The sequence below is a fragment of the Vanessa tameamea genome, chromosome 4 (assembly GCF_037043105.1).
Source record: "Vanessa tameamea isolate UH-Manoa-2023 chromosome 4, ilVanTame1 primary haplotype, whole genome shotgun sequence".
Taxonomy (NCBI): Eukaryota; Metazoa; Arthropoda; class Insecta; order Lepidoptera; family Nymphalidae; genus Vanessa; species Vanessa tameamea.
Genome location: NC_087312.1, coordinates 2097144 through 2117271, shown reverse-complemented (window position 1 = coordinate 2117271; position 20128 = coordinate 2097144). Strand labels below are relative to the sequence as shown.

The 20128-nt window shown below is 32.8% G+C and overlaps 1 protein-coding gene across 9 annotated transcripts in view; it reads right to left on the bottom strand.

Moving 5' to 3' along the window:
• Positions 1 to 20128, bottom strand: part of LOC113395406 (GTPase-activating protein skywalker) — an 82171-nt gene that overhangs the window by 57169 nt on the left and 4874 nt on the right. For all 9 annotated transcript variants that reach the window (XM_026633007.2, XM_064220617.1, XM_026633004.2 and 6 more), the window contains exon 3: positions 5093 to 5295. In XM_026633007.2, the coding sequence (XP_026488792.1) occupies positions 5093 to 5295 (203 nt within the window). The remainder of the gene's footprint in view (positions 1 to 5092; positions 5296 to 20128) is intronic.

Here is a 20128-nt window from a genome sequence, read left to right as displayed (position 1 = left end):
ATAAAAATGTTGTACGTATGTAAAATATATAATAAATTCTGCAGATACAAAAAAATCTCAAAATATTGGTGGAAAAATACTGAACACGACTTGAATACATTTTAGTGCGCGAATTGCAATTCGCAATTTTAAATAAAAGTAAAGCCCACAACGCACGTGACCACAATGTAGGTGAGAAAAGCGAAGTGTACGTCTATTTTTGGATTTGGCTCGTGGCCACTGCGCGCGCGCAATGCTATGTTAGTCAATAATCCGGCTGTCAAGAATTTTATATAACATAAAAGTTTGGCTATAAATGATAATCCCATTATAATTCGACACGCAGTTCACACGAACGGTGAAAAATTTGCAAAACAGCCTCGTATTTTTTTTTCTTTTTAGAATATAAAATATATAAGGTGGCGGTTGTTGTAGGTCACGAACAGTTGCACAATTAATAAATCACTACGTCATGCGAGGCTGGTACGAGATGTGTTGATTGATGACAAAAGGCTAATTGTAGCAACCGATGCCAATATCGTTTTAAAGCCAACTTGTTATAAAGCACTTAAATAATCAGCAAAACTCGAACAATACGATAAAATTCCATTCATCGAGGCTCGAGAGGAACTAACGTTTTACAATGGCAAAACTGATACAATTACTGAATAGTTATCAATGTGATGTCACGACTATATCATTCTAAATAGAAACAACTTCATGAGTATGGATTTTATGAAACAATTTGACCTACATAATTGATAATGTCCAAGATAACGAGCATTTATAACAAAGAAATGTTTGAACTGATATCTCGTAAGAAAATAAAATGTTATAAACACGAAACAATGGAATATTACATAATAATAAATGTAAATATTGATCGAACAACAGATAAAAGAAAATACATTTTCAAGTCATGTCGAGTTTAATTTATAACATACGACAGATATATAATAAAAAAAAAAGAAACATTTAACCTAACTTAAGCAAATCTCGTATTAGTCATTGAAATCTTGCTGAAACTAAACGCGATACGTAGTCGGTCCGCGTAATTGGATTTAATATAATGACATTACAGAATGGAAGGCCGCAATTCTCTCCGAGTGATGTCGACTTATAAAATCGAGAGCGAGCTAAACATACGGATTAAGAAACTTACAATAATAAAGAAATCTAAAATAAAACAGACGCGATGTTCTAACAATATTTTAGTCTATTTAAAATAAATAGCATAAACAGATTTTTGTAATTCTAATATAACATAAGGGCACTCAAGAGATTAGCAAAAAATATCACTTATTACGTTTTGAAAAACAAGTCACTCATCGTCTTGACCACATAAGTACATTTGGCAAATATATATGTATATGTCTTTATTATAAAAAAAAATCAAGTCTATTAGTGTAAAAATAATCCAGTATCATTCAAGCGTTTTTATTGACAACGAAAAACCTTGAATATACCACTATCGTTAAATGACAGTTAGATACGTGGCTAGGTCAAGGTGTGTAAGTCGTTGGCACCGCACCAGTTGAATTCGACTGACAAGTGATGCGAATCCGATACACATTGCAAAACTATGATCACTACAAATGACATTGACTTCTGTAGTAAGTCTTTGCATATCATCGTATTTGCAGAGCTTCGAAATTCGAACATGACTAACCAGGAAAATGTTAGGTACGAACATAAAATAATATCGCCAAGCGAAAAGATTTACTAAGTCACATTCTAGAACTAATATTGTAATAGAGATGTCACGAGGCACGTGCCGAGTCACTTAGCATAAATATCAGCTATCGGTTAATTTGGAAGCGTGCGAAATTAAATGACATCACTTAAGACATTTCGGTTGTAACCTTCAGTTAGATAAAGTCGGAAGTCCAAGAAATTATTTTACATTCACAAATTACGAACGGGAAGCCAAACAAATATGATGCTGTCATCGATTTCTGCTAATGGAAGTGATATTTCGAGTTACATTCCTTCAGAGAAAACCGGAATCTTGGCGAGCTTCTCCCTCACCTCGGTGCAGCCACGTGGCCGGAGTCCTGCCGTTTGACTCATTCTCGGTATTTGTTTATACCAACGAAAACATTTGTCACACGAATATCATCCAGTTACATCCGCTCAGGAGGAAAACGTGAAAAATTTCCTTTCCAATTATTATTTTGATTCTGACGGAAATTATCATGATTCCAAACGAATTACGAATCGTCGTAAATATTATTTTCAAATTTTAAAAATAGAATCGTGGTTGAATATTCGTTTAAAAAGTTAAAAGGGAATAAAATTACACATTTTAATCAGTGTATTTTTAAATGTTAATTGGTCAATGTCGTACTTTCCATTCGTTTTCAATGTGTTATATTGAAATTTTGATTAATCGTATTGTCTATGTTATAAAAATATAATCCTCAGATTTAAATATTAACCAATAGTATTTATTTGTAAAACTTTATTTTGATTAATGAGCATAAACCGATTCTATATACCGACAGAAGGTGTACGTTGTGAAGGTGAACTAGCAAACACTGGATGTACTGCCAACTTTATATTCTACAGTCATTATTGATAATATACTTATAATAATATACTTTACTTTAGAATTTCCCTGATTTTATAAAATGATTGTTATGTTTAAGGATTGATTTCATTAATAATAATTCCTATTTTATTTCCATGTCAATATATTGATATTGTAAATAAATTGTAATCAAAATATTAGAGAAAAAAAGGATTGTATGAACAAGAAAATGTACGTGTTTTTATATATCAAACAGATCAAAAACGGAAGGAAATGATTTGATAGAGTTAGATGATGTATAAGATCACCTGTTTCTATAGTATCGGTGTTTGCGCACTAAACCGAAGGTGAACTGGGTGGGTTGACGCCGTGCCAACAGCATGCGCAGAAATAATAACAAGAACATTTTGCATTCAACCGCTGAGAACATGCAAGACCAATGTTTATTTCATTTTTACGAAAGCAAAATTTGGAATTCTTATTTTTGAATAAAGATTTTTTTTTTATAGTTTTATTTTCTGACGGAAATCTTAATGTTAGGTCACTTATAATTCCCTTACGAAAGAAAGTAGATGTATTATTAGCTCGTTTAGCGTAGTATAGACAAAACTACGAAAAAAAAAAACTGATATATAAGGTAGGCGGATGGGAAATAGCCTGATAGGTGGTAAGAAGTTTTATCGATTCTTGCATCGCCAATGCGCCACCAACCTTAGGAAATCTTCGTTTTCTGCTTGGCGGTAGAATATATGATGAGTTGTTAGTACCTACCCAGGGGGCTTGCACAAAGCCCTATCACCTGCTTGGATTATATTTTTCCCATTTATTCTTAACCGATTTTATTCACAACGGCCATTCTCAAATGAGATCAGCCAACTGCGCAGGATATTGTATTTCACTAGTGTGCGAAAACCCAAGTGCAATCTACTACCTCAGTCTTATAATCTGATGGGACGGCAAATTCCAAACGACCGGCAAGAGTTCGGGCGCGAGACCAACGGCTTTATGTATCACGGTCTAACTGAACACGATAGGTACTAAAGATTTCTTGAAGGAAAAACAAAATATGTTTTATTGGCCCGACTTAAGATTCGAACATAGGACCTCGGGATTTGCAACCTCATGAAATACTATGCAAGGACATGAGCATATATCCTGGTATCTGTTTATTATAGGTATACAAATCCCAGGAGTTCCAAAGAGGCTTAACCTGCACGCCTCCTGGAAACTCATTTCATAACAATCGGTTGGCGATCTAGCTGAGGCTGCCAACGTTCTGTACGTTATTATGGCATTTATAATATTAGGCTAATAACTGAACAAACGAAGTCTTTGCTCATTATGTAAATGACATGTTTGAAAAAACAAAGCAACACAAACAATAACAAATCATTTCATAATGAATAGACAGTAATTAAACACTAATGAATTAATTAATATAATACTAAAGAATATTGTACTCTGTAGTGAAATATATTATAATGAAACAAATTATTCAAATGAATTTTATTCAACAGTGTACGTAAATAAATCTAACAATTTTATCGAGCCGTCAACAGCTTTAGGTATTTCTACAGAACTGTTTACAGTGAAAAGCATAGAAAATGACGCAACATTGAAAAAACAATAGATGTATAGAAGTGGTAATTTTCATTACCAGCTGCTGTGTAATCGTCGGCCCATTGTTATCCGGAGCTAATTGAGATGCGAGAGACGCTCCGATTGATGCGCGCGCGCACGTTGATGTCGAACACAAGGACTTATAGACTTACTCGCCCAAACGTATCCTAACAGTGGATTTTGCTACTATGACTCATTATTAACAATTATGTTTTAATTTTTTTATGAAAAATATAATATTGTAATAATTTATAATAAATATATTCTTTTGTTTTATAGTCATGAGAATTTTTCTTTGTCTCACTCAATCTTTTTATTTTTTATTTAAGCAATCCTTTTTTATTTTATAAATTAGTTATATTCACAATTGGAGACACTTGAAGCTTAAATAAACACTTATTTTTCGGTTTGCGATCGTTCGACGCCTATTTAAGGTGTAATTTCTTTTTAAATTGGCAGTCACGTAGACTCATCAAGGACTTTGCGTAAGTAATTCAAACAAAAACCCTGGACTAGTGGTGAAACAGGTTATACGATTACCTTTAAAATGAGTAGATAAATGACAGTTTCGCTACAACGTGTTTGAGTGATTGATGTTTTTGCAAAATTTCTTATCGACAAAGATCACCTGAATGGAAAAACGACCTTCGTGTGACTACGACATAAACGTCACCTTCTTATCAGGGGGCGCGATGTCGTAAACATTTGAGTGCCGTCGATCGAAGTTAATTCACGTGACCTTCGAAAAAATACTTATTTAAAGTAGGTTTTATTGAGTACTTCCATCCAAGTCACTTACGATTACAAAGCGTCATAGTATTAGCACTCATATAAATACTTATCAAATTAAGTACACTATTTCTTCAGATAAAACTTTTGTAGGTACATATTTTACGTCAACCTAACAAGTTCTTAAGATTTTTTATGGCGAATGTATTTACGGTAAGAAATAAGATTACTGACCTGAGTAACCATGTCCCAGTAGAATCCATCGAGCATGGATTTGCCATGTTGATGCTGTCGACAAAGAGCCGGCCAAAGGGAGGCGCGGATCGGGCTGTTGATCGGCCAGGAGTTCTCCCTGATGAGTAGCTTAAGTTCGCGTTTGCGGCCCTGCTGGAGAATAGGTTGAAGTTCCTCGAAGGTCTTGAGTGGTGCTTTTTTGCCTGCGAATAACGGGGAAGGTAAGCACTGCGTCCAGATTGCTGTGGAATCGGTCGGAGCGAGAGATTCGGCGCTTTGCGCGCGAAACGCGGCCGGTTCTATATACATCGCGGAGGCGCGGGGCACATGCTTTCGGTGCGCGCGCGCCTGCGGCACTGCCGGCCGCAAGCTCCGTCAGCCTCCGGAAAATACGATAGCGCGCCCCGACGGTGTTACACTTGACGAGTGTTTATCTGACCGTATGAATGCCGCCGCGGTCGATTAGACCGCAATGGAAAATTATCTAAATTTTAAGTAAGCGCATCAATATTCAGCGTAGGTTACGTCAGGTTATATCGTCATTAAAAACCTTAACGCAATCTGTATTCATAAAAATGAATGTTAGTATGTTTGTCCTCTATGCTTCCTAAACCATTAAACCCATTGAAACGATACATTGGTGTATATCTGCGTATGCTCAACAAGATTCCTGGTAGCTGGTTTATTTATAAGTATAACAGCGTAAGTTCAACTATAACAAAACATTTATCTCGCGTTTCAATACTGAACAAAACAATTTAGAATTAAAGTAATTGAACACACAACATAATTATTATTCGATTATATGTACATAAACAGGTAAATAAGACAGATTATAAGAACCATGTGAATTTATAAAAATAGACATCAGAATATAGCAAAACGGACAACAAGTTTTGGAGAAAAGCCAAAGTACTAGCAGCGAGTCATGCAGATTTATCCAAGAAACAATTATAACAATAGTGTAGTTACAGAATTAAATTTATTTTATAAATAAAGGTAAACCATTCACTGCCTACCTCGGAACAGCGAATAACGACAATTCGTATGCATATTCACACCCTTATTCAAAGCCTTACATATTAATACGATGACTGTTTTCAAATTCAACGAGTTACTCAAAATATAATAAACCCAAAAGTAATCAAAATTTTTTTAGCATTAGCAGCCTGTAAATTTCCCACTGCTGGGCTAAAGGCCTCCTCTCCCTTTGAGGAGAAGGTTTTGGAGCATATTCCACCACGCTGCTCCAATGCGGGTTGGCGGAATACACATGTGGCTGAATTTCGTTGAAATTAGACACATGCAGGTTTCCTCACGATGTTTTCCTTCACCGAGATGAATTATAAACACAAATTAAGCACATTAAAATTCAGTGGTGCCTGCCTGGGTTTGAACCCGAAATCATCGGTTAAGATGCACGCGTTCTAACCACTGGGCCATCTCGGCTTTTAGTTATTTTAGTTTTATTACATATACAAAGTTTTTGTATCGGTTCTCATTTCGCGATGTAAATAATTTAATATGTTTTATTATTATTAATACTTAAACTAAAGCGACTGCTAATGAGTCATATCGCCCTTGATACCACAAGTTAAGTAATTAGTAACAATTATTGTTAATGTATTATTTATTACGAAAGACAACTGTCATTCGACATATACCTACTCGTAGTTTCGTATCACGGTTGTGTGTATAGTTCATTATATATAAAGGTAGTAAAGAAGTCCCAAGTAAACCCTTGGAGTTCTAGCGCTAAGAGCTTACTTGGGACGTATTTAAGAGAATGTTTTTTTTTTTTTTTAATAAGCACGCGAAATTACTCTATTGCACAATCTCAACAGGATCTGTAAAGCGATTGCCAATAGTTAAGTATTCAAAAGGGAGTTAATAGAAAGTTGTACATGTATTCATTAGATTTATTGTGAAGTGCAGTAAATCAATATTTAAGTGATGACGTCATTTATTTTAATTTCTCCTCACAGCTCGAGTGTTTAACGGTTTTGTGAATTATGAGAGGTCTATAGACCAAATGTCAAAATAGTTCTAAATCTATATTAATATTATAAATACGAAAATAAATCTGTATGTCTGTTACACTTTCACGGCGAAACCACTGAAGAAATGTTGTTGAAATTCGGTACGAAGTAAGCTGGAACCCCAATGAAGTACATAGGCTAGGTTATTGAAGTATTTTTGTCACAGCTGAATATCTATTTCTGCGGAATCCTCTAGTATTTTACATAATATATTGACTATTTGTCAATAGCTAAAATTTATCTTCCTTATCTATCACGGAACAATTTCTGGCGATATTTTCTTTAACGACTATAATGTAGCAGCCAATTAATATCATACTACTCTCAAATACCTACTCTTAGGAAAACTCAATAGTGTTTGAAACCCGCGATCATCAGAAAATCCACGTATTATATATTCAATAAGCCATCTTGGCTCTCGAAACCAAGAATTGAATTGAACATAACATAAATGGGTAAGATTATTGGGAACTACATAGATCTACGATGCTTTCATAGACAAACATTGCTGTGGTTCGGTGCGAAGGGTGCGCATGAACCATCGTTATGATAGTACCTTAGTACCAAAGTACCTCAACATGTAATTTTAGAACCCATTGGTATAAGTTTTGACATTTTTTTAATATATACATAGGCGGTAATAGGTTTAGGCCTGGGTATAAGAAATATTAACCATTCCTTACATCGCTAATCAACAATGGTAGCTAAGATGTTATGTCCCTTATGCTTGTAGTTACACAGGCTCGCTCACCCTTCAAACCAGAACACTACAAATACTAAGTATTGCTGCTTAGCCGTAGGATATCTGATTAGTGGGTGTTACCTAACCATACGGGCATGTACAAAACCCTTTATTTTTTTTTTTTAGCATTAGCAGCCTGTAAATTTCCCACTGCTGGGCTAAAGGCCTCCTCTCCCTTTGAGGAGAAGGTAAGAAGGTTTTAGGGAAAACCCTACCACCAAGTAAATAAGGAGTGGTGTACTATATTAAAAATTAAGGAACGATACGAACTTATAATACTTCCAATATAAAAATACACACATTCAAACCCTCAACCTTCGATTAAAGATACTCATAGATAAATTTAATATACATTAAAAAAAAAAAAAATTGAGTTGTAATCAAACGAAACGGGTCTCTTATACATATCACGTTGTTTAAGTGTTAAGTGGCACCGCAACTGATAACGCGAGGTTATCACGCTTCAGTCTCGGTACGATTAGTTAAATTTAAACTTCTCTTTGTTTATTTATCATTGGATTCACGATTTATTTGGACGCGTTGTCGTTTTGTGATTACAAAGCACAATGAGTTTTTATCGCAAAAAAAAAATGTTATAATATTCTGTGTACAAGGATTGTTTAAATAATTAATTAGAACCTGTGTACTAATAATAATAATGATTATTATTGGACAACATCACATACATTACTCTGATCCCAATGTAAGTAACTAAAGCACTTGTGTTATGGAAGATCAGAAGTAACGACGGTACCACACACACCCAGACCCAAGACAACATAGAAAACTAATGAACTCTTTCTACATCGACTCGGCCGGGAATCGAACCCGGGACCTCGGAGTGGCGTACCCATGAAAACCGGTGTACACACTACTCGACCACGGAGCTCGTCTATATTCGACTAATGTTATTGGAAATTGTATAAAAGGTTTCTGATATAGTACCTTCAATTCAAAATAAGGAACGAGCGAGTCGTACCGGTTACTTGTCTCCAAAAAATACAAAAGACAGATTATTTAAACTATGTATTATAATTCGTATGTATATTTATTATTCGTTTATTTCATCTTAATTGCATTATTTGACCTTTACTTTTTTATAAATATTTCGATATTATTCCAATAATTTTTAGCACTTCCAATTATTTCAAACAATTTATTTTTATTTTTTGTTATATCCTCTTTTTAATATGCGTTTGGCATGTAACTTATTTACTAAACTCTTCAAAGTGAATTTTATTTTTGTGAGAATTTTCGATTGTAAAGATCTCAAACCTAAATATAAATACTACTTCTTATCTAATTAATAAAATTTTACAATTTAGACAGATTGACACGGCGGGCTTAACAGGATGGAGTTTTACACGGGAATTCCTTATGGAACGCAGGTGAGCTCTAAGCTAGGATTTTTCAAAATATATCTACTGGCGTTTAATAGGATGAAAGTTTGTATGGTTCGTCATTTTTGATTAGAAATATGAAAATGGGTATTTTGGCTTATGTTTATGAATAAAGGACATATAACAGCTTTTTAAAAAATGTATCAACCAAAAGAGTGAAATCGGAGATGAATAGAAGTTTGAATATGAGTACAGAATATTTCAGTCGTGATTTACAATTGCAAGATTTTTTTTTTCACTCGAATCAATTATTTACAATATCCGACTGATCGATTGAGTACATTTAATTCTCTAGATCTTTCAACAACATTATAAATAGCGCTTAATTTTATCAAACACTTACGTATAAATACGTATAAGTAGAAAACAAGAGTCGACTTCATCGTAGTTCATTTTAATAAATGAAAAAAACACCATGTATTTTCGTTGCATTTGACTTAGTAAATAAAATAATTTGAAGTCTCACGTTTGTATTTAACTCATAACAATTATTTTAATTGCTTCGTTAATAGTCGAAGCATATGTTTGCATAGTGATTAACTAAATAAAATTATAATATCAACAATTCAAATTAAACTACCTCATCATATTCGAGGTGTCCCGGCGGTTAGAACAACTTAATCTTAACCGAATATTACGTGTTCAGATAGGTTTTTATGTGCTTAAATTGTATCTAAGAAGGAAATCATCGTTAAGAAATTTAGATATGACAAAGAAAATTCTATTACATATGTATCACCAACTCGCATTCAAACAGTGGTGGAAGATTTAAATTAAGTCTTTAGGTAATGGAATACTTACTGACTGTTACATAACTTTTACAACTTGCTCTAGCTTTCCGAAATGATGGTAGAATTAAAATATTAACAATTCAAAGATATTTTAATGTTTAGCTGATAAAAATCTTTACGAAAAAACCATTGGATTCGTAACATAAAGAGTGATCGAATTGCAATATTAGGATCATTTTTTTTAAGATTACTTTAATACAGATTTTTAAGGGTACGTTAATGTTTTCATTTTCCCCTTCAATAAAACGAAAAGTTGAAAATGTATTAGTAGTGAATACGAAAACAATCCAAGCGGTCAAAATCGAACCTATGACTTTCGCATAAGTACGCGATATCGTATACCGTTGAGTTATTGACGCCTACCAAACAACTTTGGGAACGAAGACGTTATGTCCCTTGTGCCTGATGATTCACTCGCCCTCTTCCATTCAAGCCGAAATACAAAAATACTAAGTATTGCTGATTAGCTTTAAAATATGTACATATGTGTCGAGGTGGTGTCAATCTACTAGGCTTGCAGAAAGCCATACCACCAAGTTAATAAGTAAATGACGATGTGCGATAAAATTGCACTGAGAGACAAGACAAAAAATTTGAGTGAAGTGCCTTTTACCTTGATAGTAAAAAAATTTTACATTAACACTCCAGGATTGTTCTATATACGACCGCGATCTTCGATATCCGTCTGTGGCTTTATAAATGATGCTCTCCAAAAACCGCAAGAATTCAACGTCGCCATACCGATGCATAATTAAGATGGACAACCGTCGTATACCATATAACATTATTATGTAGAGACATACTAGGTATCCGCCCCGGCATCGTTCGCCTAAAATACCTATAATAAAGTTATCTTTCCCCTTTAAAGTTAATATTTTTACGTAAATCGGAACAATACTTTCGGAAATCTCGTTATGAGTGGTCTTTTGTTACTAATACGTTGAGTCGTTATAGGATACATAAAATATATACTATTTACGTATGATGATGATGACATTCAGCCATAGCAGCCATTCTCAAGCAATATTAGTGAGCAGGATTCCTCCACATTAATTATACGATGAAACAGGAAATCCAAAGCGACCTGAAAAAAATCAACCGTCAGAGCAACTAGCTTTCTGAGTCACGGAATTTTAACGATGCCAACTCTTAAGAACATTTTGAAAAGAAAAACCCAATTTTTGGCCTGGCCCTGAAATTAGGACTTCAGGAGCTTTATAAAATACCCATTAAACCAAGAGGACAATTAGTCACGTCACGTTCCACGTAACGGCTATGTTTTATCTTAAGACGAATTAGCGTATTCGTTATAATTTTTACTATCATTATGACGATACAGAATATTTATTTTTATTCAGTTAACATGTCTATTCGAACTATGTTCTAGATATATATATATATATATATATATATACGTCTTAACATATATATAATAAATTTAACTAAAATAGATCTTGATCCTTAAATATTATGAATATAATATAGTTCATATAATATTATTAAATTATGATGTAGACTCTTCATAGCTTAAACCATAAATCAGCATGGTTGACTCATACAGTGGAATATTACACATAATTGTGCAATTATTTTCATTTCGAAAATATCGAGAAATTATATCAAAAAGTTATGTCTTTATTTATTATAAATACAATTGGATAAATAACTTTATTTATTTATTTATTAATAATTGTCTAAATTTGTATAGCTTCAGTGACTATTTTTAATATAATTAATATTTTCGAACAATATTCAATTTAAAAAAAAAAACGATTCAATATGAACAATATAATTTATTATAATACATATAAATAATTGCATATCATAATAGCATTAAAGCTGGCCAACATCACTCCGACATCTAACGGTGCCGATCATAAATGTTTTCAATGTAATGCAATTATATTTACAACATTATTGCGATGCACATTAAAGCATATCTATTGAGAGATGTCACTGGCTTCTCGTACGACTATCTTTGTTTTGATTTATATATTATTACAAGAGATGCAGTGCTATTCTATAAGGAGCCAGTATCTCACTTGTGAAATATTGGAAAACATTTTAACATTGATACACTAATTAGATCCTTTGTATGGAATAATTATTATCTATCAACCTAGTCTCCGCCCGCAGTTTCGCCCTACTGTGAAGCAGGTGTTAATAACACTATATCATGATGATCCTTTGAGTAGTTAAGACGTGTTAACGTAACAAACAAACAAACTCCATTTTGCATTTATGATATTAGTTTCTATGTCAGGTATCACTTATTAACATTTCACGATCGTATTCTAAAGTAAATTTCTTGATTGTTCTTACAGAATAGCTCCACTGTTCGCAATTTCGTACGAATGAACTTTGGACATGAAAATAGAATTGAGTGACACGTGCGTCATAGTGAGACAGGCGATATCTTATTAACGTTGCTTTGGACTCCGCGGCGGTAAAAACGTGCAAGTGTCAAAGACTAGAGAAGTCAAATTGGTTCTAAAACATACCATAACAGATACCTATACAATTCTTTTTTTTAATTTTGACGTCACGATCGTTGATCTAGTGTGCAAGTGCGTAAATATTTCTAATTAATTATAAATAAAAAAATGTCGTGCTTTCCATAGCGAAAAATATAAAATTTATCGTTTAGCTTTTAGAACGCCGCTTTAAAATGAAAAACTATATCTTGGAAATCTTCCTTATTCTTAAAATATTTAAATGTATCCGGCTTAACTTTTCCGGCTACAACATACTTTATACGAGATTATTATTAATTTACCAAAAATAAACCAAATCTTTAAACGTAACGTGCAAAGATTTATTAAGACATGATTCACTTCGATTGGTCCTAACGATTTCGCAAACAATATATTTCGGTGAAACAATGGAGGAAAACCAACGCGTCCAAATATACTTCAGGGACATTTCACCGATCTCGAGACTTGAATGTACCAAAATGATAATTAAAAAAAACCCCTATTTTTTACACAAAATTTAAAATTATCTTCTTATCGGATTTGCAGTCGCATGCTAGCTGAGCCAACCAAACATTTTTCGTCAACCTTTTTGTACTTTAAATCGGTTGGTATTTTAAATTTAATGGAATATGGTCACAATCTTAGCCTCTTATGCCGTTGATGCACCATCAAGGTAATGACATTTGAAAATTTGATGAGTGTGTAGAACCCTACCAAACGGCTTGCACAAAGCCTTACCACCAAGAATGTTATCAGAGAAAATGTAGTAAAAATAATAATTTTAATTTGAAAAAAAAAAAACATGTTATAGTACCTATTCGAGCTTTAAGATGCTAATGCTATTTATGAATGATGCAAATCCCGAGACAAAGCGTACACTTAAACGACTAGGTCGTACATTGATTTCTAATATTTTTTTTTTTTTATATTAGAGGTGGCAAACGAGCAGGAGGCTCACCTGATGGAAAGTGACTACCACCGCCCATGGACATCTGCAACACCGGGGGGCTTGCAGGTGCGTTTCCGGCCTTTCAGGAAGGAGTACGCTCTTTTTTGACAAACAGTTCTCTCCACTACCAACGCCGTTTTTATCATTTAGTTTCTAGCTTCTCCAAGACGCTTTTTACTGCAAGGTGACGTTGGACTTTAACGATTTCTCATACATATTATGACTATAAATTATGACTTGAAATATTTAATATATTGCAGCTTAGTTGTACCTTGTAAATACATATAATAATGCAGACTACTTTTTTAGGATTCCGTATACAATAACTCAGTAATAGTACACCTGTATTGAGAAACAGTATAAGCAGCGGTACGATTCTATAAAAATTCACTTTTCACTCGTAAAATGTTGACAACTGACTTATGGTAATACACCATTTTGATACGTTTTGGTAGTCAATGTCACGTTCGTGTTCTGCGGGAGTTCGAATTTCGCCTTACAGAATACCTCTACAAACCCGAGTCGAGCGTCCGGATCGGAGAATCGCGTCATGGAACCGCTCGAATTTTAGCATACGCCCTTAGCGTATCGTGTGACAATCGCTTGTTTGTAGGTAAATGCATGCAGAGAGGCTTACTCTATTGGAAAATAAACTGTTATATCCGTTATTATAAACACGAAAAGCATGAAAGTTCTAGCCCAGATTGATCTCGTGATTTCCTATTAAAAGTCACGAGTAATTTTAGAACCACATCTTCTAAATAGCACAATTCCATTACCGAAATAATATTGATCGCGTATCCGTAATCATATTTAATATTGATACAACACAACAGTCAGCTTCGGCGCGAAGAAGGAAAAATCGGGCAGAATTTTCCTTATTGAATCTTAATTCAATTCCCTGAAGAAAAAAAAAACCAAAGAACCTAAATGGCAATATAAATTTCCTACCATAATTAGAGTTATCAAGGAATGAGTTCGCTTCCGTACCTAAGGACGGCTTTTTAAGCTTTAGTTGCAAATGCCGTGCGCTCATTACGTTAACATAAAGATTTATACATGATACATACGGATCCCTAAAATTCTAGAATCTTGTTGTCATGAGCGTGTAAACACGATACACATCCAATGTTTGCAATGATAAGATTACAGATATGCTAAAGTAAGGGAATTCAAATATTAGTATACACACGTACAAATGTTTCGATAAAACGTGAATTTATTTGAAAAATTTACATGCCTTTTTCTATGTACAGTCCGATAGATAATAATTAGGAAAAAGGTTTGAATTGATCTCTTTACTAAAACGAATAAAATTTAAAACAACAGATTATTTTGTCATCAACTACAAACGTGAGTACAAAAATATCTTAAGATACTATCGTCGTGATCAAGATATTCTCCAAAACGAGTACGCTTAAGCTACTTTTTATAGGAGTTCTAATAACGGAAAAAGTAACCAGTGACCAGTACGAATATTTTCATCAAATAACATCAACAGATGCATAATTGAAGACATGATCATTTATGTTATATGTAGGCGTAAGGGCAAATGTATTACCTGGATGGTAAGAGGCCACCACCGCTCATATACATGGTGATGTAAGAAATATTAATTATTTCCTTCTTCGCCAATACGCCACCCACCTTGGGAACTGAGATGTTATGTCCCTTGTGCCTGTAGTTACATTAGTTCACTCAAGCTTAAAACTTAAACATAACTATAATAAGTATTTGCATAGGTATCACCTACCCGAGCAGGCTTGCACAGTCCTTCTACCGAATTTATATACAATGGTTTTATGATATACGACTGGCCTATTAATGTAAAATGTAATATCAGGCTCGACCGATATCATGTCCAACAGATACAAAAGTAGTAAAATTTATATTTAAATAAATTTGGATGAACTGAATTTTTAATAGTCTTCACAAAAGAACATTTTACTACAAGTTATATATTTTAACATCACTAGTTCATTCGAAAAAATATATTTTTTTAAAAACATCAATGCTGTATTTAATTGAATCAAATTCTTCAGTGATTTTCTTTCAAATTAAAAAATGTCGGTTGGTTCAACTTATGAAGAATAACTCCTTTATTACTACAATTATGTTGAACAAAAATAATTTATATTTACCAGTGGTAGGGCTTTATGAAGGGAAGGTACCACTTTCTCATCGTTACCTTTAAGTTCTACTCTTAAGGTTAAAACATATTTAGGTTCTATATTGTCTATGAACGCTGAACCTGTATCTTATTCTTAAATAGTCTTAACGAATTCTAGAAGAAACAATAGAATTATTAATACCTTGCTTCTATTATTTTATAAAGTAAATTATATTTATATCCAGTAAAAGGCATAAAAACTGCCACACGGCGCCTGTACAAGGTGCGTTAAATCCAGTTTCATTGTCAATAAATAATTTATTGCCCACAATCCACGTTAACTGCTCTTTGTTCGTTAATCTTCATAATTTTATGATTGTAATACGGCTCTCGTTAAACACAGTGTCAAGTATAAATTTCTTTAGTCTAAAATAACGTCTCGTATCAACTTTTTAAAAACGAAAATGTTACAATCATCAATCTATACTATATTTAACATACATAACACCAAAGATTGTTTCTTCGTTTGATAGCGCGGGTGTTACCGCGCGGAAAAGCTAGTTGTAATGTGATAAATTTTATTTATTTATTTTGTTGAGAGGCACTTCACGTCTCATAGTCATACACATTTTACATACTCACACGCTTAAAACATACTGAGTAAAATAAGCCTGTATTTTAAAATTCAAATATCTCTTTTCAACATAGAAGTATAACACTTGAATTGATCCAAAAATTCTACCACCGGTTCGAAAAGAAACACCTCAGACCTGAGAAGAACTGGCGAAAGAAACACAACCGGTTTCTTCATTGTTAGATATGTATGTGTGATTACAATGATAAATTATTTACCTAGTTTTGAAACAACCCGGAGGCGATCGTTTCATACCCAAGGACAGCTATCATCTTTGAAATAGTAATTTCGATTCCCCATTAAAACCGAGAAGCTACCTGGAAACCGGCTGTCATGGTGTGGGCATGTGGAGGAATGAGGACCATATTGTGAGAAAGGTTTTGAGAATGTAATTATATTTTAATTCATTCAAAATGTAATTGTTTTTATGGACCATTTAACAATAATATTTTATAATTACCAATCAATATAAATGTTGCATTTTATTGCATTTTTTGCATACAATTTTCTCCTATAAAAAGTACAACGAAAGTAACTATTATGTAATTAAATATTTAACCACTTTTAATCGCGTTTACGTGAAAGATAAAACATATAAATAAAATTTTACACATTTTTAATTTAAATATAAAATTTATAGTATTTTGTATAAAGTAGCACATATAATAAAGGTTATGTATTATTAAATTGAATATAAAACAATAGTTTTATTTTTTAATAATTATTTATCAAAGTGAATTATCTAATTAACAAAAAAATATTGTCTTCTGAAATCTACAATAAAACATCAATTAACATTGGAATAAAAATAATAATATATTTTTTCTAAAAAAGTCCGTAATCTATCACCGAGGTGATGAAAATGTGAGAAACAAAAAACTAAAACCAAAACAGTCTCGTTTTTAATTAGTTTTTATGCTTGAAATATGGCAGACATTAGGTATGAACGTGTGCAGGGACGTCAAATTAATTATATAGTTGTTAAAAGTTAAAGGAAGTTCAATTCTAAAATCTACTCATTTCAAAATTGGTAAGCTTTAAACTAATTAATAATAAATATTTTACGCCAGTGCATTAATTATGGCCAACAATAATTCTGAATTGTAAGAAGATACTTTAACAGAATTATGCTATGAAACGGTAATGCTAGATGAAACCTAGAAGGGATTAAACCAAGTTATCAGTTAGTTACAGGAGCCATGAGTGATTCTCATAAAGGAAAAAATTATAAATTATGAAAATGTAGCAAGCAGGAAAGCTATTAAATTTATAGGGGTTATGTATTATATTTTTTTGTCGTTTGTTGGCGGACCGGGAGGTTCGTTAGTGATCATAACCGCACATCGACATTTGCACTGTAAGAAATATTTAAAGCTAGGATGTTATGTCCCTTGTGCCTGTAATTTCACTGACTCAAATCGAATTTCAAATCGAAACACAACAATACTAAGTACTGATATTTAGTCATAAAATATGTGATGAGTGGATAGTATCAACCCAGGCCCTGTAGAAAGCCCTACCACCAAGTAAAAGTTTAGCCTAAACTTGCAATAAATTTTACTGGAACAATTCAGGTATAATTTAAAATATGCTAAAGTGATTATCCAAAAGAGAAACGAATACAAAATAATATCATCTAATTACCCTGTACTTATAGCATAGTAGGTACAATAATAATACTTCATTCAACCTTTCGCCAGGTGGCATGTTCCCCCCACCGACGTTACACGCTTGTTATTTGACGAAACATCACACCATGCGCTTGCGCTGATTTTGCAAGAACGTCAATTATTGTTATTATTGAGAAAGGGTAAACTACGTCGTGGAATATTTGCATTGCTTATAGGCTATTTATATATAGCTAGCGAATCGCCCCAGATTTACACGGGTGCATTTCATGCACTAAGGGTGTATCCTCAAGAACTCAGGAATAATATACATAGTAGTACCAGTGATTTTTTTTAGAATTTAATCAACATACAAACGAATAAATGTTACCTCTTTATACTTTTAGTATATATTATATTTATGAACATAAGTTTAAATAAAATATATTTTGATGTAGGTACATAATTTTAGTTGTTTTTTTTTTTTTAGTATTTTACATAGACAAAGTTAATGTTTGTTTTGTTTGGTTAAGGAATTAAACATTAATTACACATTTCATTGGTTAAAAATGTATACTTACATAAGCGAAATGTTTGTTTATTTAATTTTATAATTTTTGTTTTCTGTTCTTTCACTTTAAATGTAAAAGTAACATTATTCGTTTCCTTTCAAATATCTATTCATAATACACTATAATAATTCTTTCCAAATGTAGCCAATTATAAATAAATTAAATATCATATCTAGATTGAATTTAAAATTCATTTTATATGAAAACGTGATTTATCTCATTATACGTATAATAGTAGTTAATTACGTTTTAATAATAATTATCTTTATTTCAATTTTAATAATACGACATTTTATGAAGTATTTTAGCAATGCTCTGTAAAACTATATTTATTTTCATCTTAAACTTAAAAAATATGGACAAGGCATATTGTTTTACGTTCTATAAAGAGAAACTGTTTTTTTTTAAGCTTAACACTAACTGCTGATAGTTTAACATTTCATTTACTTGTTTACATACGATTTAAAGTCGACGAATTTTGTACCTCGGCTAATCGAATAATTGTAAATGTTTTAATAATAATTAATATTAAAATTATTATTAATTAATAACCTTCAACTAAGTGTTCCTGGCTAGGAGTGGGTACGAAAATAACCCAAAAGGTCGGAAGCTGCGGAGTTTCGTATCGCTAAGCATTACGTATTGAGACCGTTGAAATACTAAAGCTTTAAATTTTATACATTTAAATTTCACGACTTAAAATATATTTTTATTATACATAATATACAACTGTATATATAAGCAATAACTTGTCACTAGGCTCTCTGCCCTCTACTCTCATCCCGTATCCTAAGGACGTATCAGCAGCGTATCACACCCGTGTTCAGCCCTTACATCGGCAAAATACTGTCGTCGTTCGGAGCATAGCACGCAACGGTAACGGAACGTTTTAGTCTTATAGTCTATTCTCACCACGAGAGAACAAATACCAAATAAACAACATTTGACATCTAATTGAAGCGATATCATTAGTTCATTCAACACTTCGAATAATCTATGGCATTCATTACGTACTTGCGTTTTAATCTGAATAATTAAAGATATATCAATCAAGAATTGTTAGTAGTGCACAATATAGCTCAGGTAATTAGCAAATCGCATGGAATACAAAAAATATGATTATATTCTACCAACCCGCATTGGAGCAGCGTGGTGGATGCTCCAAACCTTCTCCTCAAAGGGAGAGGAGGCCTTAGCCCAGCAGTGGGAAATTTACAGGCTGCTAAAGTAAAAAAAGTAAAAGTATGGAATACAAATCAAAGGTTTGTTTATATTCATTCCTCCTTTGATTGGAATAGTCTTTAGTCTCATACCCCTGAACACAAAGAATATATTTATGTCTAGCATATTCCTACCACTCATAATGGTCATGTTATGAGACGGCAAAACTTCACGCGACTACTTAAACAAAATATTGACCAACAATGTTTTCTTTAAATAAATGTATTTATATAATACATTAAACATAACGCCTAATTTATTATAAATTATTATCACAACACACATCTTTGATAAAAAAAAACATCGACTAAACTGTGGCTGCGTTATCAACGTGATCTAGTTTATGAGATTGTTATCACTATATACACACATATCTCATCTCGAATAACGATTGCCAAGAAATCTCGTTAGCAATAAATGCCTTATATAAGAAGTTATTTACATGGAAATATAAAAAAAACAATCGGTTTCTTATAGTTAGTTTTTTTTTTTCAAAT